The sequence below is a fragment of the Cryptomeria japonica genome, chromosome 4 (assembly GCF_030272615.1).
Source record: "Cryptomeria japonica chromosome 4, Sugi_1.0, whole genome shotgun sequence".
Lineage (NCBI taxonomy): Eukaryota > Viridiplantae > Streptophyta > Pinopsida > Cupressales > Cupressaceae > Cryptomeria > Cryptomeria japonica.
Genome location: NC_081408.1, coordinates 309,198,660 through 309,226,376, shown reverse-complemented (window position 1 = coordinate 309,226,376; position 27,717 = coordinate 309,198,660). Strand labels below are relative to the sequence as shown.

Here is a 27,717-nt window from a genome sequence, read left to right as displayed (position 1 = left end):
GATGACATTCCAGACTTAGCCAAATTTTAGGACATTTGAGGATCAGGATGACATTCTAGACTTCTCAAGGGGAATTCACTCTGTCCTTGATGTAAGGGATGGGACCTGTTGCCGGGAATAATCATTATGTTATGTTGTTATATTATGTTATGTTGTCGTCGGTAATAATGAGTTACAGCGGTCAGTTAGTTGGCCGACGGGTAGGTAGTTGGAGTCGCGACGGTTGTGTCGCACCGCTTCGGGTATTATATATTTTGTACCTTTTCTTCGAAAGGATCATGTTAGTCGTGTCAGATGTAATGTTATAAGCACTTATTGTACATGGATTGTGGAATTAATATAGAGGCTGGTTATTTAATATATTTCCATTATGTTCTGTGCATTTACTTTCTGCATTTAACCGTTTACCCGAGAGGGCAAACATTTGGCGCCGCTGCCTAGACGAACTCGGGAACGGAAGACACGGATGGCGCACAGACACAATGGGCCTACCTGTTGGTGAAGTAAACCCGGAGGCCGACGACGCGCGGACAAAACTTTATACAGGAGAAGACACGGCAACGCAAGAATTTTCAATTTTGCTCCAGGTAGCCATTCAGACATACGTTCGACGAGAAGCGGCGGAGGCAGAAATCCCACCAAGTGCCGTGTGGACAGCGCTGGAGGTAAACCGGTCGATGAACCACCTCCCCCGGTTGCTTGCACAGGCATCGCTGGCACAACAGGCCCGCCTGGAGGAGATTGCCTAGGAAGAGCGACGACAACAAATCCTGCAACGCTACGAAGAGAACAGCTGACGGGAAACAGAACGAGATGGCGCCAGGCCAGGAGGAAATTGAACCTTTGACTTATGCCCAATAGACTAAATAAGGACAAAAATAAAAAGATACAGAGTGACGAATGGTAAGTGGCACAAACCGTGTTGAATCTCAGACAGCAGATAGAACGAAGGCGTAGGCTAAGGCAGCTTGTCGAGGGACGACTGGCCGAGGGGTTGCCCGAAGGGAACCCACGAGGTGTCACGGAGGTTGCGGAGGCAGAGATAGACGGAGAGAACTACACTGTCTACACTGTTGTAGGGCTGCCAGAAGGAGTCACGGAGGGTGCCGAAGGAGAACTCTACAGTTCGCTAGAATACCACTGTAGGGTAAGAAGCCGCGAAGAGTTGGTGGAACAAACAAGGCGAAGTCTAAACCTGATCGACGCTACCAGAGACTTGCAAAAAAAATTTGTCCATTTCAGAGGACAACTGGAGGGAGACAACAGAAGGTGACGGTACGACCGAAGGTGCCGAGGGAGCACAAGGGTACCGTACGGGAGGCAATTTGTTTGGTTTGGTGTCAGCAACTTTTTCCGGAGGACCCACGAGTGGAGGTTCAGTTGCAGGAGGCGGAGGATCTCCAGGTACAAGCACACAAGGAATTAGAGGAGCGAGACCCAGCGGTGGGATGGCGAGTAAACAAAAATTGCCTAAGTTCACAGGGGAGGGCAAGGAAGACCCCTTACGGCACTGCCGTACATGTGAAACCATTTGGTCCGCCAACGGAGTAACAGACCAGGATGACTGGGTACAGCAGTTCCCAGCCACGTTACGAGGAGTTGCCATAGATTGGTACTCTGATGTGGACAAGCAAAAAGTGGCCACGTGGGCCAATCTACAGAAGGAATTCACGGGGGAGTTTCGGTTGCTCTGTGATGACAATGAAATTGTAACGGAGATATACAGTACCAAACAAGGTACCAGGGAGACAGTACGGGCATACAGTCAGAGGCTGAAAGAACTATTGGGTAAAATGGAAAGCCAACCCGCAGATGGGTTGAAGAAACGATGGTTCGTTGAAGGGTTGAAATCCTCCCTACGGAGGAAGATGAAAATTGTACCCCCGACGTCATATGACGACGCTTATAATAGGGCGATGGACCTGGAGAGCGAACACAAAACATCAAAGAAGAAGAAGAGTAATAAATCCTCATCCGAGGACGATGACTCTTCACAGGAAAGAAGCAGCGACGACGAGGCTGGCAAACGGGTGCAAGCGCTCCAGAAAGACATGGAGCGAATGAGAAAGGAATTCAAAATAATGAGAAGCACTGGTCGGAGCGAAGGGGACATATGGTGCACTGAGTGCAAAGAGGAAGGGCACACAAAGGGTACTTGCCAAAAGAAGGCATTCTGTGAGATTTGCCAAGTGATGGGACACTCCACCAAGGAGTGCCCATACAACATGAAAACCCGAGGTATGCAAATGAACCAGGTGCTGTTCATGGAGCAGGCCACAACATCTGCACCAGCGGGTACCGGCCAACATACTAACACAACGGCATCATCTGGAGGATACCAAGACAACAGACGCGGTGGCAGAAGGAATAGCAACCATAACAATAACGGAAGCCGTATCCAGTATGACGCCAAGGGCCGGCCAATTATCCAATGTAGGGCCTGTAATCAGTGGGGGCACTTTGCCCGTGATTGCACGAAGGAAGCCACCCCTCAGCACCTCTGCCGTTGGTGTGGGCCAGGCGACCATGAGGACGCAAATTGCCCGCAGGCAGGGGTTTATCTCCTTAACATTGAGAAGGCTAAGAAGACTGGTGAGAAAGAAGTACTGGCGATCACCCGCGCCCAGACGAAAAAAGCCACTTATCCCGACCCCCGTACGGAGAAGGAGAGATTACGGGAGGCAAAGGCCAATATTGAACGTGAGATGACGACCGAACGACGAGACAACGAGGTGGTGAGTACATCATCCCGTACGGAAGCGGAAAAGAACATCATTGGGCAAATCTTGCAGATGGAGGTGCCGATAAAGGTAAAAGACCTTCTAGACTCTATGCCACAATTGAGGACTGCCATCCTCACCAATGTGCAAAGCACCGCAGTGTCGAGTGCACCACAGGTAGGGGTTCCCGCCACCGCATCGTCGAGTGCACCACAGGTTGGGGTTCCCGCCACCGCATCGTCGAGTGCACCACAGGTAGGGGTTCCCGCCACCGCTTCGAAGAGTACACCACAGGTGGAGGTTTCCGTCAGCCCTTCGACTGACCCGATGTTACTAGCCTTGAGCAGTGGTAGACACCTGTTGACGTGTATTTTATACACAATCATACACAGAATAAAATACCTAAAGGCATCTTATCCTCTCTTGAGAAAATAGTCTCTAACTGCTGAAGATCTGCAAAAAGGATCAGTTAGGTAGACTCCAAGGTTCTTTTAGTAGGGTCTCTACGTGTGGACAAGCTTTTTAGTGGTATGATGTGATTTGCTGTTTCCTCCAAGGGGTCTTACGCATTCTAAAGCTCGAAGATTTTACTAAACTAAAAGGAACTTTCAAAAAAAAAATAGCAAAAAGATAGGGTTTAAAGAGGTCTAATCTAGCCTAACCCTATGAATGACTTAGTATGGACGAGATTTGGCAAGACTCAACCAACTTCAATTTTGCCATAAGATAACAACTCAATTGAAATTAGTGCGATCTTCTAAGGTAATATAATGGTGTTCAATGCATCAAAGATCAAGGACACTACTACGAAGGTACATATCCAAGACACAATGATAATTGAAGATTAAGGACTCAAAGTGTTCTCCAGTCGACCACACAAGGCGTTCCTACAATCAGCAAGAAGCTAGTGGTTTGGATTACGAATCCTACCAAATATCAAATCTCACACTTAGTCTTTCAAATTAACAAACTACTTCGATTGAGCCCGATTCAAGTGTATCAAACAACCATGAAGATAACTCAAGAAATTTGCAACAAAACACCATAACTTCAATATTTTATTGATTTCCAAGTCATCATGTACAACAATTGCTTGAATTTCTCTCTTCAAGACTCAATCTTGCTACAAAATAAAATTGCTTCTAACTCTAATCTCTCTTACATCAACTATTGACTATTATCTGACTATTACTCTATTATCTATTACCCAATGAAATGAAAAATGGGGGTATAAATAGCATCCCCAGTTACAATGAAAGGTCCAGATTGAAAGTAAATCAACGGACAAGATCATGACACCTAAACCCTAATTAGGGTTTGTTACAAATGACCTCCTTTTTACTGAACAATATTAAATACATAGCCAAATATTAAATTTGGCACAAAAACCTAGGAGGTATAAACCAATGAGAAATAAGATGTCACGTCATCTGTAACAACCTTTCATCTAGAATCTTATTCCCTTTCCAATTCTCTTTCTTAGCATATGCAATGAATTTTGTCACGATTCCTTCGATTTCTGTGATTGGAATCTCGGGAAGATTCTTGATACTCTCTTCTAAGTGGATGACTTGATCGAATGCATCTAGAAGAGCTGCGTCCCAAGTAGGTTCAAGTTCCTTCGTTCTATCAATCAGGAGCATGGTGGCAAACATCTGATCATATTGCTCATCTGTAACATCTGCGTCCTTGCGAAAGATGATCTTGATTCTATCCTCAAATTCCTGCATATCCACATCTGTCTCGACCTCGATCCTTCTGCCAAGAATGGTACGAAGTACCTCAAATACTCTGTCCTGGATCGGATTGATCACCTCCTCAACTTGACTACATCTAACACTGATGTCCTCGAAGAGAACACTCTTTATATGGAGTAAGGTTGACCATTGAAATAAACTGTGAGAATCACCTTCCAAGATCCTCTCCTGCGCTAAAATTCTTCTGGATGTATGTCTTATTACTTTCAAGACAGGGATGATAACGTCCTTGGTATGGGCAAATGCAGCTACTGTTACCATCAATCTGTGGATTATCTCAAGAACTTGGATAGCCTGATGAATAATCTTCGTTATCCTTGTAACAAACTCTATGGCCACTGTATGAGATCTATCCATCCAACTACATGTACGCTGGACCATGTTCCTGAATCTTTCTGCTTCATTGATTGATTGAAGCGGTAATGCTTGTACTGGTGATCTAACTGGATCCTGACGTCCCAAAGGTTCATTGATGTGACTGAAATATGTCCTCCATGCACCGACCTCTCGCTCAAGCTTCCTATTCTTCTCCATTTCTTCTCTAAGCTTGTCTTTCAATGCTTCAAATGAATCGGTAGCATCATCTAAAGTCTGTTCTGCAGTAGATGGTCCTAACTCAAAAGTCTGTATATCATATTCTTCTGCTAGGATCTCACCTTCATATTTGTCTGCTGCCGGTGTAGCTATCTGCAATTTCCTGGATCCAGTCTCATCTCGAATCATCTTGGACATCTTGGTAGCCTTCTTCTTTTCTGTTACTTCATGTGAGCGTCCAACAAGGCTCTCTAAATCAATTGCATTGTCCTCGTCCTCTACTACGATCACCTTAGTTAATCTTTCCTTCAACCAATCTGGGATAATCGATCTTGTTTCTTGAACTTGAATCTCTTTATGTACTATTTCTTCTTGTCTGGGAGGAGATGTTATTTCATTATCTTCTTCTAAATCATAGTCTTGGAGAGATCCATCTGATGAAACATGCTGTGCCTGTCCTTCCTCCTGCCTGTCATTCTGTACCATCGACTCCATGGACTCTTCCACTCGAATTGTTCTATCCTCTGGTCTGGAAGAAGTACCTGGTGTTTGATCTTTGTTGGCACCTTGCTTTTTCTTGGAAGGCTCTTTCTTTTCTGATCTTTCCTTTCTCTTCGAACCTCTCGGATGGAGATTGCCCTCACTGGCACATCGAAGGTTACCTTCACCTGAATTCCTAGGATTAGGATTGCCTTCACTCACACTTGCTCCACCTTCGGCTGGTTTCTCTTCCAAAGTAAAAGACATAGCTATGCCTTGTTCTCTCAACTTCTGATGCTGAACGTCTACCCATCTGCGAGTACAAGACAAGACTGGTGCCATCAAATCATCTAAATCCACGACCTCGGGCTCATTCCAATCCAACCTTATTGTTTTGCTTTCTCTATCATAGGAAGACTGGATGTGCCTGCCATTGTCCCGAGCTTGGTCGGCCACTCTGTAAATCCTGCATTTCCTGATGAAATCCAAAGGCAATCTAGAATGTATCTTTCGTTTCACTTCAAGATCATCTAGGAGGTTCATCATAAAATCTTCAATTTGGTGCTCATGTTTAAATCTTCTACCGACCGTCTCCTCTAAATGTCCATGTGGATCAAAACTATTTCTCCAAGCAAAAGATGAAAAAGAATACAAGGCTAACTCCTTCTCTGCGTCATCCATGGCTAAGACATTAGGACATACCTCAACTGAATTACCCAAAATAATAGGTACCTAAACTCCATTCTGATGTCTGTGTCTGAATGCCTTCACATATGCTGCCAACTACCTTGTTACCTCAAGTAACACAATTCTGTCTGTCGGATACCTCGGCAACATGTATGGAGGTAAAGGACATCCATGCACTCTAATGTAAGTGAACTTGGGAAACTGAATGAACCAAGCACCGTACCTTTTGATGAATTCCTGGGCATCCTGAGATAATCTATTGTGAATCCCTCCTTGCAACGTCCTTGTGATGTTCATCGTGAAAGTATCATTAACTAACTTATAGTTTTTCCCTGGCGGATGATGCAAGTAGGCATAGGAATCACAAGCTCTGACCTCGCCGGGTCCTCCTCCAATCATTCCTCTGTGAGGTAGTCCTGCGTACTCAACACTCCTGATCAAAGCATAGATGACGTATGAACTCATGTGGAAGGACTTAGTAGCCCTGAGTCTCCTCAACTGTACGTCTAAGCAATGGCTAATCATCCTAGCCCAATGTATCGTACCCTTTCCTTGAACAATCACCTGGATGAAGTAAAACATCCACTTCTCAAAATAGAAGGCATGAGGTGCTCCTGTAACTCGGTTGAGCATAGTAATCAAATCTCTGTACTCCTCCTGGAAATCAATCCGGTGCGGTGTGTTCGGTACCTTGCTTAGACGGGGACGACTCTTGAGTAGCCAGTTCTTGTTGATTATGCTTAGGCAAGCATCTGGATCATCATCGTACACTGATCTGGCTCCTTCAATGCTCTTATATATCATGTCCCTGTGCTCTGGAAGATGGAAAGCTTCACTTATAGCTTCCTCTGAAAGGTACGCCAAAGTGTTTCCCTCATTGGACACAATTGTCCTGGACTGTGGATTGTAGTGACGGGCACACTCGATCATCAACTCGTTGCACTGAATAGCTGGAGAAAAACCGACCGCCTTAATGATGCCACTCTCTATTATTCTCCGGGCGACAGGTGATGGCTTGCCAATGTAGGGGACCTCTCGAAACTTCTTCGTGCTAAAGTTCCCCAAGTTTGTATCTCCAATGTTGCTCCACTTCGACACGATCTTGGTCTCCACTTCTTCGGTCTTCTGATCTTCTTTCATGAGAGCTGAGCGACTGGTGGATGCTCCCGCCTTTGGGGTCGCCATACCTACACAACATTTCATTATGAGAACCATATTTTGCAATGAATAACGCTGATTAGAGAGATAAAGTTTTTAGGAAACCTCATGATAAGTCCCTAGAGTTATCATTTCCTAAAAACAAAAGATTGAGCAATGAAATTCAAAATTCAAAACTTCAAAACTTAAAATATGACGATGAATAAATAAAGCAATAAAATGAAATCGCCATACCTCAATAGAGAGCTAGCTCTAGAATGCAAAAAGACAAAAGATCGCCTAGGCAAAATTGATGTATAAATGATCTTCAAAGTTATCTCCTCAAAAGATCAACTTCGCCACCTTTGGATTGAACGTGATCTTCAAGTTCACCTTTGGCGTGGTCTTCAAATTCGCTCAAATGAAGTATCGCACCACCTTTGATGTAATAGTGCCACCTTGGATTTGAATGGAATTCGCACCCCACACTTCGCACTTCCTTCCTTCTCCTTAATTCGCATGTAGAGGGATAAAAATAATGATGTGAAAACAATAGTTTTCACCCTCCATATATAGCGCTTGCACCTCTCCATGCCCTTAGGCCGACGTGGAGATAAAACAATTTTTTAAAATGATTTTTTAATTAAATAGCAAGGCCGACCTCCATATATGAGCGCTCAAATTCGATTTTTTTATTAATTAATTGATGATTAATTAAATGCCTTTCGTTTTAATTTATAAATTTCGATTTTTTAATAAAGGCAAAATAATTAATAAATAATCAATGCCATATTAAATGCTAATTTAAATAGGATTTTCAATTTTATCGAACTTAGCATTTAAGGAAAATTTGAAATGTTTATTTGGCGCCAAAATTATGAAAACGAAAGGGACGTACCTCATCGCCCTGGTCCCTTGGAGAGGGACAGGAGCGATCCATGATTTTGTCATGTTTTCAACGTTCATCTCCTTCCTTTCCACGTTCAATATCGATCATTTTGATGGGTCCTTCGAATTTGATTGCCTTGCATGTGCGCATAAGTGCCTTTGGGTGTTCATCGCCCTGGTCCTTGTCCAAAGGACAGGAGCGATCTCCATGTTTTCACGTAGACCTTGCATTTTTGATCTTCGATCCTTCATTGTAGAGCGAATAACATCTTTGTTCGTTCTTTCTATGCTCGTTCCATTTGTTTGCATGCGGTGTTTGGACATTTAGAGGGATCATCGCCCTTGTCCCTTGGAGAGGGATAGGAGCGATCCATGTCTTTCTCCATAATCTTAGCAACTTTAAACTTCAATCTTCGTTGTGATGTCTTCCAAACGCCGTCCTTTACCTTGTTCATCTTCGCCTTGCCTTGACTGTGAAGGATTATGAGTGCTTTTGATGGGATCGCCTTGGTCCTTGTTCAAAGGACAGGAGCGATGTGAGCATTTTAGCATGTTTGACGATGTTTGGACGTTCAAGACTCTTGCATGTGATCTTCAAACGATGTCTCGAACCTTGTATGATCTTGTGGAGTATTTGACTTGGCATGAACTCGAAACAAAACGAAGAGTCCAAGGCAAATCGCCCTGGTCCCTTGGAGAGGGACAGGAGCGATATGGTCCCTATGTACATCTTGGTGATCATTTTACGTTCAAAATCTTTGTGTATTACCTTCAAAAGGCACCATGGACCCTCTAAGACCTTGCGAACCCTTGATCTTACGTAAATCTTGCATGAAATGGCCAATATATCCAACATCGCCCTGGTCCCTTCCTGAGGGACAGGAGCGAACTAGGTCTTAGGGTACAAATTTCTTCATTGTGATGACCTTTAAGTGCTTGTGCTCGATGAAGATGCCTTAAGATGTTCTTGCCACCCTTCGTCTTGACTTAGATCGATTTCAGACTTAAGTAAAAGGCAATATAACCATTGTATCGCCCTGGTCCCTTGGAGAGGGACAGGAGCGATCCATCTCTTGTGGCCTTCATTTCATTTTGTCAGGTTCCAAATTTATATTCAACGGATTCGTCATGCTCTACTCCATTCATCCATGCCTTGATATCGTCTGCAACTTGGCAAGAAAATTAATTATAACAAAAATCGCTCTGGTCCCTTCCTGAGGGACAGGAGCGAACTGGACATTTTGGGACCCTTGTGGACGTTTAAAAATCTTCAATTCGTATTCAATGAGTTCATCTCACGCTCTTCCTTGCCTTTGGACGTAAACTTGTCTTGATTTTTGCCTGGATTTTGCCCAATGAAGGACATCGCTCTGGTCCCTGGGAGAGGGACGGGAGCTATAAGGTACTTCGCCCTGGTCCCCTGGAGAGGGACAGGAGCGAACTTTGCATTCTGGACCATTCTCCTTTGTGTTAGCACTTCAAATTATATTCATTTGGTAAAGCATCTTCCTTTGGACCTCTTCAAATCATCAAGTCGTCGAAATTTGACAAGGACAAGGCAAAATTTGATTTGTAGCTCCGGTCCTTCACTGAGGGAAAGGAGCGATTTTCCTCCTGGAGGCATTTCGGTGCTCATGAAAATCTTCAATTTATATTCAATGGAAAGATTTCGCCGTTCTCCATCACTTCCAATTTGAAATTCGTCTTGACTCGGCAGGAATAGTGAGATATTTGAAAATGAGCTCCCGTCCTTCACTGAGGGACAGGAGCGATTTTGCTCCTACAGGCCAAAATAACATGATTTTTCACATTTTAACACTTCACAAGGCGAAAACAAATCATTTCCAATGCCCAGGATCAAAAATCAAAAAGGTCAAAATTTAGTCAAAATATTCAATCGGACAAAAATTCACACTTCACTCTCAACACTTAGACAAATTTAAGCTCTGCATCAACATTCCATTTGAACATTAGACCATTCTGGCGAACTCATTGCATTCAAAATTTGCATCCTAGAAAAGGAAGCTCAAAAGCTCTCAAAAACGACTGGATTTTGGCCTGAAAAGACAAAAATAAAAACCCTAAGGCTTGACCCTAAATCCAGACAAGTAACTGACTAACAAAATCCTAAAGACGAAAGCGAAAACGAACAAAAGACAAGCAAAAAGAGGGGGTCCCCATTTGCGATGGGGCGATGTGTGAAATGGTCACAACAACACCCAGCTGTGGTAGAAATGGGTATCCATGGGACCATTCTGAAGGACACCATTGTGGACGGTGGATCTAGGGTGAATGTACTACTAGAAGAAACATGGAAGCGGCTGGGGAAGCCCACCCTGTGGCCACCCACATTCAACCTGGTGGGAGCGGACCAACACGACATTAAGCCACTCGGCCTGTTGATGGCCCAGCAAGTGACAATTGGTACGCAACCATTCTTGTTAGATTTCGTGGTTATTCCCTCGAAGAAGAAAGGCTATGACGCCATCCTGGGGTGAGCGTGGTTGATCAACGCGAGGGTAAACCACAACTGGAAGAAAAATACACTTTCCATGGAGAAGGGAGGGCGGAAATATACCATTGACCTACACACCCAAGATGTTGGCGAAGAGCTCGCGTCTTCCAACTCAGACTTAGAGGACTTTAATAAAGGGGAAGGGGTCCCGATGAAAGCAAGGGCAAGAACGCGATGGAGCCGAATAGTGAAGGGGTGCTCGAATTGGAGGGATGTTCTGAAGATGAGGTATGCTCACTTAACGGGCTCTTCCACTGGCGAATGGAGGATTATGAAATGTTCCAAAGCTACAGGCTCGAAGTAGAGGAACCAGAGCAACCAACAGAGGTGTACCTGCCGGAATAGAAAGAATATTGGAAGGGAGATGCTCCAAACCCTGGCGACGTAGATAATCCGAAGAGTGTCGGCAACGATTGGAACCCTGTGTGGAAGACCGCAGTCTTCAAAATCTTTATTCTTCTTCTTCTTCTTATGTACGGGAAGGAGGTCATGGTCCCTGTAGAATTTGTGGTCCCTGGTCTTTCGATGGCCATTGAAAATAGATTGGCTATCAATGGGTACAAATTGAAACCCTACCACGCGAAGCGCGCAGGGGACCCGAGAGGCCGGACAGACACTCGAGAGCCCGGAGGGGGACCTGAGCGGATGGAAGGGGACCTGAGAGGCGAGGCAGGCGACTCAAGAGGCACAGGACCACAACAGGAGACCCTTGGGCAAGGAAAACTGAGAAGAATGAAGGGCGATCTCAGAGACAGGGGACCCCAGCAGAAGACTCTCTAGAAGAAAAAAAAAAAGAAAAAAAAAAATAAAATCGTATGGCCGTACGGGTCAACTGACCGTACGGAAAAAAAGGAGAAGAAAGCCACGGTGGAACCACCATATGGTAGCACCACCGTGCGGTGGCAACACCGGCGGTGGAACCACTGTGTGGTGGCAACACCGATGGTGGGGCCACCGGCGGTGGAACCACCATGCGGTGGCAACACCGACGGTGGGACCACCGTGCGGTGGAACCATCGTACGGTAGCACGTCCACCACTGTGCGGTGGAAACCACTGCTGTCGCGGAGCACGAAGACATAAACGCAGCCCTCGCACAAACAAACACAGTCGTACAGTGGAGGGTGTTGACCGCACGATCGGAGGTGCCAGTGTTGTTGTTGACCGTACAGGGCGGTTGTCTGGCCGGGTTGCCATCGGGGACATTACAGTGCCAAAAAAAAAGAAAAAAAACGACGACGACCAGATTGAAAAATGATTCGATGACATCTGGAGCCTAGACACTGAAAATATTGGAGTGTAGAAGAAGGCTTTTGCCATCATAAAATATCACAGAAATGATGCGCGCCATGGACTTTCGTGGGGTTCTGAAGGTTGTAAATTGGTGTTGGCGGTAGGGGTGCTGCCCCTCAACCCTGCTGGGGCGCTTCCCCAGACCCCGCGAGGGGCGCTGCCCCTCAACCCCGCTGGGGGCGTTGCCCCCAGACCCCCAGTTTATTTTTGAGCTACAGAAGACCACGGGAAGTGTTGTGGTTGTTCGTATTGTGAGAAAGAAGCCCGCAGCTAAACATTGGCAAGGAAGCCATAAGCCGTAGAGGGAGATGGATTTGGAGGTTGCGAACAAACAGAGTTTGAGGGAAGGCATTGCAGGTCCGCGCAATTGTATGACACCAGGGAGTTATTCAGTTCAGTTTTTGGCCTTTGGGGAGTGTGATGGAGGATTTGAGGTGTCTCCTAGCATTTGTGCTAGCGGATTGTGGCCACCTCCAGGCATGACTGGTACGCTTTGAGGAACTCGGAGTATGTCTCGGCTGGACGTGAGGTTGCCTTGGTGGATGCACAGAGGGCTCGGGAGGAGCTGACCACCAGGTTGGAGGCAATAGTCACGTGAGACTTAGTTCAACGTACCCAGGAGTTGGATGCCGGGAGAGCAGCACGGGTGGCTATCGAGGACAAATTGGCTAGGGAGACAGTATCATTTGAGTAGCAGTTGGTGGAAGTTGAGACTGAAAAACGTGTTTTGCAGACAAGTTTGGGTTAGGCACAGGAGGACTATGATGGCAAAGGAAGCAATATTGGTGAAATCCGCACTTGAGCATCGGATGGTAGCAGAAAAGGGTTTTCAGGCGAGGACGCAGGAAGTGTATAAGATCCGGGCCCGACAGGCGTCAGTAGTTCCTGCCGTTCATCTCTATTTTTGTATTAAGTTGTCGGAGTCAACTTCTTTTCTTGGGGGGGATGATGTTGCCGGGAATAATCATTATGTTATGTTGTTATATTATGTTATGTTGTCGTCGGTAATAATGAGTTACGGCGGTCAGTTAGCTGGCCGACAGGTAGGTAGTTGGAGTCGCGACGGTTGTGTCGCACCCCTTCGGGTATTATATATTGTGTACCTTTTCTTCGAAAGGATCATGTTAGTCGTGTCAGATGTAATGTTATAAGCACTTATTGTACATGGACTGTGGAATTAATATAGAGGCTGGTTATTTAATATATTTCCATTATGTTCTGTGCATTTACTTTCTGCATTTAACCGTTTACCCGAGAGGGCAAACAGGACCTAGGAGGACATTATGCATTCAAACAAGGTTTGATTTAGCAACTTGAAGTGCGACCAGATAGTACACAAAAAAACACCTTAGGAATGATCTAAATTACCCCTAATCACTCAATTGACCTGACCTCTTGAGGAGATCCACCTGTCTCAAGCAGAGCCTGCTACCCTAATGACCCCCCTGGCGACCCTTCAAATGTGAAAGGTCAATAGACAAGAACCTAAAAAGACCTAAAAAGAAAACCCTAGAAAGCACAAAGTAGAGGTCCCCATTTGCAATGGAGCGATGTGTGAATACGTCACAACACATCGAAGACTTGAAGATGCACAAATTAGTTTGTCTTGATTTCTAAGGTGGTAGTCTAGTTAGCATAGTGAGCCACACCTATGAGGAAACTTCAAACTGAATGAACTTTTAAAGTGTGAAAGCAAATGAAAGGTGGCAATCAGATGTAAGAGAGGTGCCATGAGAATACAACTCATAACAGATAAATCAGGAAAAAACAAGTGATATCTAGTCAGCAAGCAAAACAATTTCCAGCATAAGTGATTCGTTCTAGGAGTAAATTCACTTCTTGATTTTGTTTTCTATTTTATGAAATTGATGGTGGAATAAGTAAAATCACACTTGGGAAAAAAGTTAGAAGTCATTGCACTTTTCTGATTGGTTTATCTTTTCTTAAGTAGTGGTCAAAGAGTAAAATCATGCAACATGTAGTATCTGCATACAAACAAAGTATCTCTTGCTACTTTCTTTGTTGGAGAGGTAGGTAAATTATAGCTATCACTTATATAATTGATGAATGAACCATTTTTGCTTAGATGAGGTGGATACTATTGAACTGGTAGGACATTTAAAGGAACCAATGACCTGATTTAATATTTCTAAATCTTTCTTGAAGTGATCATATGATACTCTAACTACAAAGCATGTTATTGAGCATCCTTCAATTTTGTAGATTTACTTGTCTTAAGAAAGGAAACAATTTCCGAAGATGGAGCATAGATGAAGCAACATAGAAGAATCTCAAAAGAGGGATTTAATCTAGTATCAATCTTGGCAACAAGGTAGTTGAATCTTGCAACAAACTCCCTTATTGGTTTGCCATTATTGTTTTTGGAAGTTGAGAGTTGTACAAACATAATATGACTATCTTCAAGTAGTATGAAGTGTGCAAGAAATTCTTACTTGTTGACTTCCAACTTGTGATTGAAACGGTAGCAAGGTGATAAAACCAATCATCTATTGTGCCTTGCAATGTTACAAATGATTCACCTTGCTACTAGTTCGATCATGAGTAAAGAGTCAATGAGTGAGAACTTTCTTGCACACTTCAAACTAAATAAGATAGTTGTATTTTGTTTGTACAATTCTCAACTAAATAAGATTGTATTTTGTTCGTACAATTCTCAACTAAATAAGATTCAACTATCTTGTTACCAAGATTGATGCCACTTTAAATCCTTTTGAGATTTTGTTTCATCATCAATGCTCTATCTTGTGAAATTGGCTTGTTTCTTATGATAGCTGATGCTACAAAATTGAAGGATGCTCGAGAACATGCCATTCAATTGGAGGATCGTATGAGCACTTTAGGAAAGATTTAGAAATATTCGATTAGGTCATTTACTTATTTAAACGTCCTATCACTTTAGTAGTATCCACTTCGTTTGAGCAAAATGATTTGCTCATGAATTATATAGTGATAGCTCTAATTAACCTACTTCTACAACAAAACAAGTAGCAAAAGATACCTTTTGTATGCACATATTGCATGTTTCATGAAATTAATGAGTATCATAAAAGAAATTACCTAGAGATATAAAGATTTACATAGATTTTGATAGCTTCAAATAAAAATCAAGGGTCTTCAGCAGAGTAGCTGGATACTTCTTTGTCCCTCCCTGGGCATGCATATCCAAAACAGATATACATCCGATACAGCTTGGATACACGTCAGATATTGTACCCATGTGTGCCCCAAAAACATTGTTTTTTCAACCATGCCAAATACGACGTGATTTGATTTTTTTAATTGTTGATGTAAATCTTCCTAAATTTAATTTAAAAAAACTTCATTCATAATTGGTATAAACAAAACCAACACCAAATGAGAAAGACAAATAAAATGTTTTCATAATTCAGCAACCCTTTTTTTTTGGGTTATCTTCCAATGCAATTCTACTATTTTTGCATATTGTAAATTGTTAAATCAACTTATAATTATTTATGTAACAATTATGTATCTATATTGCTTTTGAAGTAATGGAAATGTCCTCTAATAACTTAGAAAATTTTGTTAAATATATGTGTATGTGTTTTTTATGAATGTCATATCCAGTTGTATCCATATTGGGGTTCTTAAAAAATCGCTGTATCCGTATCCGATATTGTATCTGTATTTGTATCAACTTTGTTGTTCGGTGATCTTAAATGTCTTTTAGATGAATCTGAGGGCAGCTTTTTGATGGGATATACCCAATTTGAACTTGAGAAGGGAAGGAATAATTTTCATAATCATATATTGAATGATGACATGTTCACATAAGTAGGAATGAAAATTAGAACAAGATTATTAGTAAGCATGCAAATGTTAAAGGAGCCAAGTTGTTGAAATGAAGAATTAGTTGCACTAGAGACCACAACGAGTCCAATAATTTCTTTTCTTCATTCAAAGGGTTGTTTGAAGAGCTTATAGTGGATGTAATGAAAGAAGAAGAGCAAGATATTTTTCTTTCTTTTTCTCAATAATTTACAACTTCAAGTTTAGTAGTCTCTAAGAACCTAATGATGAAAAAGCTCAATCAATGTCGATTGGAGAGACCAAGAATTGGTCACCAAGGATTGGTTTTTAACTAAGTTACTGGTTCGGGTTCGGGTACCGGTTCGGGTTCGAAGAACCCGGTACGCTGGTACAGCAAAATTTTGAAAAGGGGTTTGGGTTCGTTTGGGTTCGTTAGTACAAAAACATGTAAATTATATATATATATGCAACCTATAAGCATGAATTAAGATTAGCATGTCACATAGCATCATATAAACAACAAAACCAACATAAACTTGTAATCGTAGCATCATGATCATACCATAACAGCATCATATACATCAAGTCTAATATCAAAATGATAAAATATTCAAGTATCATTGTTTCAACTTTCAACAATTTAAAGTTTGATCATTAAATGGATTCAAACTAAGAACATCCAAGTTTAATTTTTCAAACTGAGGACCTGGATTTTGCCGGCAACGCCCCCAACGGGGTCAAGGGGCAGCGCCCCTTGCAGGGGTTTGGGGGTAGCGCCCCCAACGGGGTCAAGGGGCAGCGCCCCTTGCGGGGGTCTGGGGGCAGTGCCCCCAGCGGGGTCAAGGGGCAGAGCCCCTTGTGGGGTTGAGGGGCAGCGCCCCCGCCGCCAACACCAAATCACAACCTTCAAACCCACACGGAACTCCATGGCATGCATCAGTTTTCTGTTTTTTTAAGACGTCTAATTTTTTGCTTTTTAAGGTTATAACTTTCACTTTTTACAAGGCAGAATTGAAAAAAAAATTAAATTTGCATTGTTTTTTGATTTTACGAGCCGCCCAGCCGCCCAGGTTTGACTGGGTCCGCCCGGGTTCGATTGGGTTCGACCAGGGTCGAACCCACTCTGGGTTTTTCGAACCCTGGTCGAACCCAGGTTGAACCGGACCCGTACCACGGACCCGGTCGAACCCGGACCCGTACCAGGGGGGCCCAGAGGCGAACCCGGTAACCTAGGTTTTTAACTATGTTGCAGGGTTCGCCCCCCTAGACCCTTGGTACTGGTCCGGGGTCTTGGTCCAGTCCACCTGTAGTCCGGACACGGTCCGTGATTCACAGGCCTAGTTCGCACCAAGTCAAACCCAAGAGGATCCAGGTTGAACCCAAGGGTCTGATGGCCCAAAAATGGTGTTTTTTTGGCAAAATTTAATTTTTTTTTGAAATCCACCACATAAAAAATTAAAATATAACCATAAAAGTGAGTTTTAAAACATTAACTTGCTCATTTTACACAAGCAACAGGACTACAAGCAAGGGAAAAGTTGAAACAATGATACTTAAATATTAATAAACTAAACTAATAATTGTTGAAAGTTGAAACAATGAGACTTGAATATTTTGTCATTTTGAGATTAAACTTGATGTATATGATGCTGTTAAGGTATGATCATGATGCTATGATTACAAGTTTATGTTGGTTTTGTTGTTTATATGATGCTATGTGACATGCTAATCTTAATTCATGCTTATGGGCTGTATATATATATATATATATATATGTTTTTGTACAACAAACCCAAACCCCTTTTCAAAATTTTGCCGTACCTGCATACCAGTTCTTCGAACCCAAACGGGTGCCCGAACCCGAACCAGCAACTTAGGTTTTTTATAGTTAGATTGAGAACACTTTCTTCTTCTTGACAATAATTTAGCTTTAGAGACACTCGTCAGATCATAAGTTCATGAGAAGGATTTTGCACCAGATTTGGAGAGTTTACTACAACTCCTTGAGTGTGAGATTTTTGTGAAGGACACAATGACTTTTCTGTCGAGGCTTGGGTCTTCCTCAATATATCCCATGCATATGAATGGAATAAGGATGGTGGACCAAAGAAGAAAAGAAATGTTGTCAGATTTTTATTCTCTCTCCAACCCAATTGATAGGAGGAACTGATTGGATGATTGATAATGAGGAACCTAATTGTTTCTCCCTCCTAATGACAAATTCATTGAATCCAATTGCTTTGATGAAACTCAAGAAGATCCACTTTGACCAAAGACCTGCCATTATGAGATGATGGATGGCCAACATTTGCCACCAGAAAATGACACTTATCAACATGTATATTTTGATAATGACCTAGCGATTGAAGATTCAGACTTTGATGCTCTCCCAAATTTAGACTTTGAGGGTTGGATAGATAAAGCAATGTTACAAGACTCGTCTGGACTTCCCAAAACTTGGCAAGTCTCGAGGCGAGTGACTTGGGGCTTGAGACTCGGGTATCCGACGAGTCCCGCGGGCTAGACTCAGGCAGATAATTTTTGTAAGCCAGTATCAAATACTTGAGTGAATGACGGGTTCAATCTTTCTAAATTTGTTAACTATGTAGTGCCAAACATACCAGATGAGAGTTTGACATCTGCTTTATTGTCAAATGATATTTTAAAATAAGTTGAGAGACAAACAGGGACACTGGTATAATTATTGTGTATACTCTTCAGAATTTTATAAAGAGTTTTTGTGTTACCTACTGTGATGTTAAGCCATAACAACACAATAATTTTGGGTCTCAAATATAAGAAACCAATTGCAAAGGATTTATAAATGGGTACTCGCTATAGTTTCATACTCATTAATGTTGAAGTTTGTAAAGCAGTATATTCTCCACCTGTTCACCAAGTGCTATCTAATGAAGGTACTCTTTCTTTCATAATGGATAGGTGATAATCCTAATCTATATTTATACCATATACCATTCACCATTAAGAATGCCCAGGACAAACTCACAACACTAGGAACTCAGTTCAAGAGTAAATTTTAAGCTGATAATTCTCATCTTTATAAAATATAGTTTGGAGATGTTGAAAAACCAATAATTAAGTACTTAATGGTACCATCCCTTCCTTCTTTTGAGATAGTTTGTTAGGCAATATTAGTTTCTAACAGTCGACAATGTTGAACACTAGGTACATACCGCAAGTAAATGATATGGCATTAGAATATTCTGTAGCATTGTCATTCCTTGGAAATGTTATTTCAAATAAATACATTGTTAGATGTTCAACTTTTGATAATGGGGCAGAAATAAAAATCACATAAATTCAAACCATGTCTTCATATTTACAACCTACTATTTGTTGTTAGCCATAAAACGTGGTACCCAAAGGCAGTGAAGTAGCCATGGCAGGGAGGATAGAGCATGAACAAATAGAGCACAAGGACACCCCTTGGATATTGGTGTTACTAAGACACATGCAAATATCATGGCTGCATCATCATATAGGACCTATGTTAGACGCCAATGTAGGACTTTGATGTTGGGACAAATGATGTAGGTTTCTTTGAGTCATGGACTTATTATTTTAGTTTTGATATTTGTTTTGATGCCATGGATATCATAATCCATGAGCCCTGTATACATTTGACAATATTTATAATTTTAAATTTTATATATCTAGAACTGTTGTTTTCTGTAGCGACAAATTAAAATTCGTTTTTATACTCATGATTTAAGCTATAGTGATCAGATTAATAGCAATTAGACAATTCAACACAGTGAACAATAAATACACCAAGATACCCTGGGAAAACCTTCCTCTTGAAGGTGAAAAACCCAGCAACAAAAATTCTGATTATATTTATCAAATCTGGATATGATATTACAAGATGGCTTCACTCCTTGAAGCTATATGAACACATCAATTCACTATACACGGCTGTATGTGAAATGCGAACTGCACTAGGGTGTCCGAACTGTGCAATCTGCTGATGCAATGACCCGATCTGCTGTAGGATGACTTCACTATGCTGAGATATAAATTCACTCTTGCTGAAGGATGTTCGATCTACTTCTTGTGATTTGATTTGCCACAGAATGTATTCGGTCTGCCACAAAAAAGGATTTGATCTGTTATGTAAGGATGCCAATCTGCTTATTGTATATCAGTTATCGATTCCAAGGAAGGGAGGTATAGTCTTCATTTATATCCACCGATAGAAGCTATTCTCCAAGAGTTGGCTCCCTTCAAGGAGACTCGACTTCACATAATGCAACTTATCCTTCCAATAAGGGGTGGTGGACTTTTGCCAAAAGTCCTCCCCTTTTATAATCATATTTATTTAATAATAAGTAAATTGGTTATGCAAGTCGGCATATACCAAATGTATAATTGATATATAAAATCGGCTCTATAATTGTCTAAGGCTGATAGGCCAATTAGACAATTATATTGGCTATGTTGGCTATAGAAGAATTCCGAATTTCCGACCATAGCTACAAACATCAACATATTGATGTATACTTGTGTATGTGGTCAAAGTAGCTTCTATTTGATTAGTTTATTGTGTCTTTAAAGTCTATTTATTAAATAGTGCATGAATCAAGTGTTAAATCTTTAAAAATATTTATGTTTCATGGTATTTTCATTTGGAGTTCGAGTTGAAAATCAGCTTGCAAAGTTTGAGACAAGTCTGAGTCTTGTAAATATGAGATAAAGATTCAATTGATGAAGATGGTCAAGAAATGTTCCCATGACAAGGTGCCTTGTTGATATCAATTGTGGATATAGTAAAGAGTTAGTTAGTAAATTTTTCTTTCAATAGCTCCTGGCCTTCGTAAAGGATGATACTTGGACTAAGCTCAAGATGGCATATGTCCAAGAGATGGGTGAAGAGGATCATATCAGATATGTGGTGGTCATTATTCCTATAGATGTACTACAACCGTAGGATCTTGTTATATATGTTTAGGAGGCACAATATTTTCACTTTTTAGAGAGGTTTATTGTTATGAAAGAAGATCATGTAGGATTGATGCCTATCAATCAATTCATGCTAAATTTTTCATTGCATGATAATTCCTACCCACTTGAATCCCAAATCTTTGGAAAATGTTTTTAGAGTTTTTTCATTCGATATGCTATCACAAGTGAACTTGTTCCTTTTGTTTTCTATGTTATGTTGTATCGTGTTTCCCAATTTGTAACATTTTTTTGTTATGTATTATAGTATTTCCCTTTTCAACGAGGTAAATTGTTATATTTTTTTGTTCATCAACTATTCATATTTTAGGTGATTTATTTTGTATCGTGTTTCCCAATTTGTAACATTTTTTGTTATGTATTATAGTATTTCCCTTTTCAACGAGGTAAATTGTTATATTTTTTTGTTCATCAACTATTCATATTTTAGGTGATTTAGTAATAGTTTGACTCTATTGCCCATCTGATAAACCATTGTTCTACTTAAAACCAAATATTTTGAAGTCCTACGCCATAAGTATATGCCATGTCCCTCAAATAGAGCCAATTGCTCTAACTAATCCAAACTCAATGATCGTGTTACATGATACTTGTCAAATTATCAATTGTTTGTGTGAAGTGAAAGTTATTAATAGGTATTTCCACTTGAGTTGCAAATTGTCGTGTCAAATTTTATTATGTCTACTAAAAAGTTCTTGCCGATTGATTATGGTTGCAATAGTCTGAGTTAAAAATGAAGTTTTCAATTATGATGTGTGCAACTTGGAGCTGTCGAAGAATATGTTGGCGAGAGAATGATAGTGAAATAATTATAAGAACATCTTTTTAGCATGATGATAGCTCGGACAAATATGAAATTCAACTTAATACATGTTAGGAGTCTTTGTTTGTGGTCAGTGACCAAAAGGAATTATACCAATAAGACAGATTCATCTAAGTGTAGTTTTTATTTGTCCAGATTAAGAAAATTGTACCTTGTCTTTTGCAAAGAGGTGGTCTAGCTAGAGTAAACCATGCCTAAAGTAGAAAGAAACAAAGGTGCACAAATTATTTTGTCTTGATTTGTAAGGTGGCAGTCCAATAATCAATTAGCATAGTGAACCACACCTGTGAGGAAACTTCAAATCAAATGAACCTTTTAAAGTGCCAAATCATACAAAGGGTGGGAATTAGATGTAAGAGAGTGCAATAAAAAGACAACCCATGGCAGACAAATCAGGAAAAGACAAGTGATATCCAATTAACAAGTAAAAACAATTTCCAGCATAAGTGATTTCTGCTAGGAATAAAGCACACTTCATTATTGTGTTATTTTTTCGAAATTGAGAATGGAATAAGTAAAATAACACTTGGGAAAAAGTTAAAAGTCAGCATACTGTTCTCATTGGTTTATCTTTACTAAAGTGGTGGTCAAAAGAGTAGAGTCGTGTTTGATAAGATTAGTCTAGTGCACTTTTTAAAGGATGTTAGCTTTTGTAAAAGTGATGTCAACAAGCAAAGATTGTGCTTGTGTAAAATTTGAATAAGTTGCACTTTTTAGAAAATTTTGTCAGCCCAAACAAGGTGAGGTTGCAATAGTAAAAATCATCCCCAAGAAAATTGGTGATTTGATGAATAAATTGTGCCTATCCAAGTAGCCTCAAGTTATGATTGCATCAAATTTGTGAAGTATTTTTGATGTCATTGTGAACGGTGTTGATAAATATCAAAGGTTTGGACAATTCAAAGATTTGAGGAATTTCATTAGAATAATCATATAGAGGTATTTGTGGGATAAGTTTATTTATAGCTCAGAGTTAGCTATTGTTAGATCATCTATCCAATCATGCGAGAGACACGGGCTTCAAGTGTTAGTTTGTAATAAATTTAACCTCCTGTTTGATTGATTGATTAATGTTTTAGATTTTGGTTTCAGTGAATGAGATAATTTGTAATAAAACTTGCACACCATGCGAGTAGTCGTAGCTAGAGTCAAAGTTTAGCCAATTTGTTAATTTTAGCGATCAGATTAACATAAAACATAGATAGAGACAAAATACACACACATAACACAATATACCCTGGGAAAACCTCCCTCTTGGAGGAAAAACCCAGCAACAAATATCAGATCTTTATTAGGCAATAACCAATTAAATCTTTACAATGAACTTCAACACTAGAAGCTATCAGCAAACTATGCACAGTAACCTAGGGCAGACCGCAATCATAAACTTATCTGAGGTACAGATGTTGCTGTCACAAGAAGGATGGCAGAGTGAGGTTGCTGTCTTCAAGATTAGCTCGCTGTCACAGAGATGATGATTGCTGCCACTTGGATGATGTTCGCTGCCCCTTTAGACCAGTTCGCAGTCGTTCAAGAGAGTTCGCTGTGCTTTCAAGGGAATTCGCTGTGCATCTACTAAAGTTTGCTGACTTCTAATGATGATTCGCTGTCTTCTGAATATGATTCGCTAAACACAGAGATGCTTTGCTGTAGGATACCGAAGTATGAATGTAATCGCTGAATGTGTTTTAACAATGAGATAGACTTCACATATATAGGAGACTCTAGCCTTTCAATTTACCTTAGGTCGGCTTTACAATGAGAGCAATACAAAACTTTAAGCTTGGCGTCAATATGAATAGGTCATGTTTAGTCATAAGTTACATATACCGCCCAATTTAGGGCTCGGCTAATCACAAGTTATTTAGGTCTTCTAAGGACGGTAGGGCCACACATATGCTAAGTGTGTTAGGTCGGCCCTAGAAGGGATCCGACCTAGTTACATACAACAACACAATTTATTTCATTTATTTTCAACCAATACTTTGTAAATAGTATAAATAAGTGCCTTTTTGTACTTAGTTGTACTACTAGTAATTCTCGAGTTTGCCTATTTTGAAATAGATTTTCATCTAGTGTTATTGTCAAATTAAAAATCTGTCATTTAATAGAATTTAGTATGTCTATTTTGCTTCTAAATTACTGTTGAAGTGTTTTATTGAGCTATTTTGTTTGTATAAGTTGAAATTTAATAATTAATAAAATTTGCATTGTAGTAAATGTTATGTTGATAGTTGTAGCTTTGAGTGCAGCTGTCCTGTTTAGCTTATAACATCTTGTGTATGTGTTTAAACCTATCCATTCTATGTATACTTGCCTTAGTCTCTATTTTGAACAGTGTAAGCATGTAGTTGTAGGATTTGTTTTCAGTAAAAGAAAGTTCAAAATCCGTTGCCTTGAGTTGAAAGAGCATGTTAACTTTTTTACCCTAGAAATACCCCATAAAGATACACAGTTAAATTTTATTTATATGATCATGAACCACCCAAAGAAAACATTGTAAAACAAAAAATTATAAATATCAAGTACACATCATCTAGTTTTAGTTGAATTTTTATTTACAGTGAGCTTCGCCTTGTACGTTGAAGAGTGGTTCTATTTCACATTTGTTCTATTTTATGTCACACAAATTGGTATGAATTAAAATGCAAACATGTACAAATCCCCAAACTCTCAAATCAGACCCAAATGGCAGATTTGCATACAAGTTGCAAGGAGTTGGATCTGAAAGGCTCTACTCAATAGATGGGAGAAAGGAATTTGAAGTTAGAAGTTGAAGTTGCCTCGATGATCTTGACTTGAAAAGGGGAAACTAAGGAAATGGGTTGATCAGAATCTATGGCTTGGGAAAGAGTAATTTGAAGTGGTAGAAAGGTTGGCTGGGGTCAGAATTTACTAAAATAGAGCTAGATCAAGCATTAGAATTTAGAACATTGTATTTAGGAGAGTACCAAAGTGAGTCCAAAACATTTAGAGGAAAATGGGCAAGGGTACCCTTTTCTCCCCTACAAACTTAGTCACTTCCAAAGTTCAATGTGAACTAGAAAAGTAGGTGTTATAAAGGGTAAGCATGAGCCCATCTCTTTCCCAAACTGGAATGTTGCCTTCAAAACCCAGAGATACATACATTGCAGCCTTGGGACATCTTAGGAATTATGAAAGACTGTCAGCTGCTAAAGCCAAAGTTTAAAGACTTATAGGTGGTGTTGATTTCCTCTTTTCGATTTCCAAATATCTATAACACGTAACCACCAAAGACAATGAATCAAGATAGAAAAGCACATCAGCAACCTTCATATCTTTAAACCAAGAACAACAACATGAAACTCACATATACTCTATCTATTTTAACAAAAAATCATTTATAATTTTATAGTAAATTCAACACTATTTTGGAAAATATAAAGCCACGTACATAAGAAATTCATCGTGTTTTCCAAATGATGAAACAAAGAGATAATGCCCACTTTCAAAATTCAAACTATTCCATTTTGAAGAGAATGTGATGTAACGTTCAACAAAATTTCTAGTAGTCCATCCATTGAATCTCAAACACTGTCTCTTGGATGAAACAAACATATGAACATTTAGATATTATTCCAAAAAAAATTACTATGCATTCTAATATATCAAAACGGAGACATAATGTAAACTGAAAATCATAGGAGTCTATGTTAGTACATCATGTCTTATGATATTCTACAAGTATCATCAAACACTGACCATTTTACCATTTGTGTTTATCTACCTCATCTACCAATGCAACAAACAAAATATCCTATGCACTCTCATGACATAAGGAACCATGTCTAATTTGGTGTGTTATACATTTCTATCATTTCCCCATTTCTACTTTAATTTTCTGTCATTCTAGTGGAGATACGGACAATGAGGAAGACTGCCCTTTTTGATGGGAAAGAGGAACAAGTAGAAGGTGATGCAGTAGTATGAGCAACAATTTTCTAGCAACAAAACAATATTTTTATCAACAATGTTCTGACCAACTCCATTCAAAGGGATGGGATCTGGTGTCAAATGAACCCTTGCAGCATTTTGGGCTACAAGCAAATCAGGAGGCCATGTGTAATGGCTTGTAACAGAACTAGAAGCTTGTGGAACATGTAAGCCCTCAAAGGTTGGTTGAACCACCCTTGTTTATCATCATCTTTTAACTTACAGAACCAAGATTGATGGACTCTGAAGTGAAATAACACTCGAGTTTGACTCCCAAGGCTTTGTACAAGCTATTTGATAAGGAAAGGTTGATTAGAGATCAAGTTATTTGACTAGCAAAGAGGGGAAGGACCATGCCCACCTTGGTTATTCCTATCTTTACTACTTGTCCAAGAAGATCTTTGCCATGGTTGGCTAGCTTGGGAATTACTTTGTTGAGGTTGGTTTTTATTGAAATCCTTGCCAGCCATGGCAAGGATAAAGCAACAAGCATATATGAAAAACTGTTTGAAAACCCTCAAGCAAACAAAAATTATGATTAAATGCATTGTTTGGCCCACGATGAACTTAGCAATCTTTCTTTTTAACTCAAGAAAGAGAAATCTAAAAATTTCAACACTCACTCTTTTTTCAATTTCTTCATTTTCATGTCTTACATTCTTCAGTGTATATGACCAAAGCTATTATACATAATAGGTTTTAGTTCAGGCTAAAAAACTTGTATTTTAATTTTTTACATCTTGCACTCTGTATGTATATAGGAAAGTATAGTATCTGATACATGCCATTGCAGGACAAACAACCCAAAGTGCTGATACTCTTTTCTGGTGTGATCTTGTCAGAACAAAGCTAAAGCATTGAAAGTTTTATGTGCAAAATTGTATGAACGGGAAAGACAGAGACTTCATGCAAGCCGGTCTAAGCTCCGATCAGATCAAGTAAGCTTATTTTTACTTCTAATTATATCATCATCTTTCATTGGGCATGACTTTAACTTAAACACTATGCTTTATTCTGGGTATTTTCCTCCTTTAACAAGGTCTCCACATTTACTTTTAAATCATTCCTGTCAACAGATTGGTAGTGGAGACAGGTCAGAAAGAATTCGAACATATAATTTTCCTCAGGGCCGTGTAACAGATCACCGGGTTGGGATAACTCTTCATTCTATTGAAGATATTATGCTGGGTGAAGGCTTGGATGATTTTGTTGATGCTCTTGTGTTGAAACTGGAAATGGATGCAATTGCATCTTTTACTGATACCTCTTGACACAAACAGTAAATTCTTCTCAGATATTGCATCACCAAGCTACAATCATCAATAGATTCAGCAATATTTTGAGGATCAAATCAATTGCTTGGCACTGGCTTGTACAATGCTGTATTTTCAATTTTTTGTAGCATTTACCGTATCACTAAATATTTCCTCTTTAATGAGTTAGCTTTTGATTTTATTATTAGTAAATGCATCATCTTAATCTTATCATTTCTTTTGCTGCCCTCGCAGACTCAGTAATGGAGGATATGAAAATAGTCTCCAATATACAGGAAAATATAGAAAGTAAATCTCCTGGAAATCCATTTGATGCCTTCAAGCACACACAAAGAATTCAATACTGTTCACTTATTTCTGTAAACCATCTATATCTGCAGATAGAAGTGGAAAAAAAAAGTCAAGGCGAGGGCCCCAAATGGACAATGTCCTTATTCACAGGCATCTGTGAGCCCAGGTTCTCTATAAGCCCTTTAAAAGAGTATACCTTTAGCTTAAACCATGGAATTAGACTAGGGATTGTAAGCTGAGACAGAACTGGACCAAAATAATAACAATCCATAGAATCAGAACACTACAAAGGCAAGCACATCTGAACATGGACAAATCTGAAGCAGTTGTTCAAGGTTATCGGCACTCGTAATAAATGCCTTTTTATGAAATTTTAAACAAGGAGAAGGTCGATATGGTGTTCCTTAAGTAAACCACAGGGGGCACCCTTTTCACTTTAATTTTGATGGTGAGGGTTTTAGGGTAGCGAACAAATGACAGTCTGCTATTAAAAAAAGCCCAAGATCCAGTAGGATCCAATCAGGCATGTCTTACATCATCATAACTTCCACTCTTAGAGGATGGCTACAAAGTTATTTTCTCAGAAAGTTACAGGA

At 40.1% G+C, this 27,717-nt stretch overlaps 1 protein-coding gene across 7 annotated transcripts in view; it reads left to right on the top strand.

Moving 5' to 3' along the window:
- Positions 1-27,009, top strand: part of LOC131054237 (peptide chain release factor 1, mitochondrial) — a 150,660-nt gene extending 123,651 nt beyond the window's left edge. For 6 of the 7 annotated variants that reach the window (XM_057988706.2, XM_057988725.2, XM_057988716.2 and 3 more), the window contains 2 exons: positions 26,399-26,494; positions 26,633-27,009. In XM_057988706.2, coding sequence (XP_057844689.2) covers positions 26,399-26,494; positions 26,633-26,827 — 291 coding nt within the window. In that variant the 3' untranslated portion in view covers positions 26,828-27,009. Of the gene's footprint in view, positions 1-26,398 lie in introns of all 7 variants that reach the window. The other variant, XM_057988697.2, reaches the window with a different exon arrangement.
- The last annotated feature ends 708 nt before the right edge of the window (positions 27,010-27,717 follow it).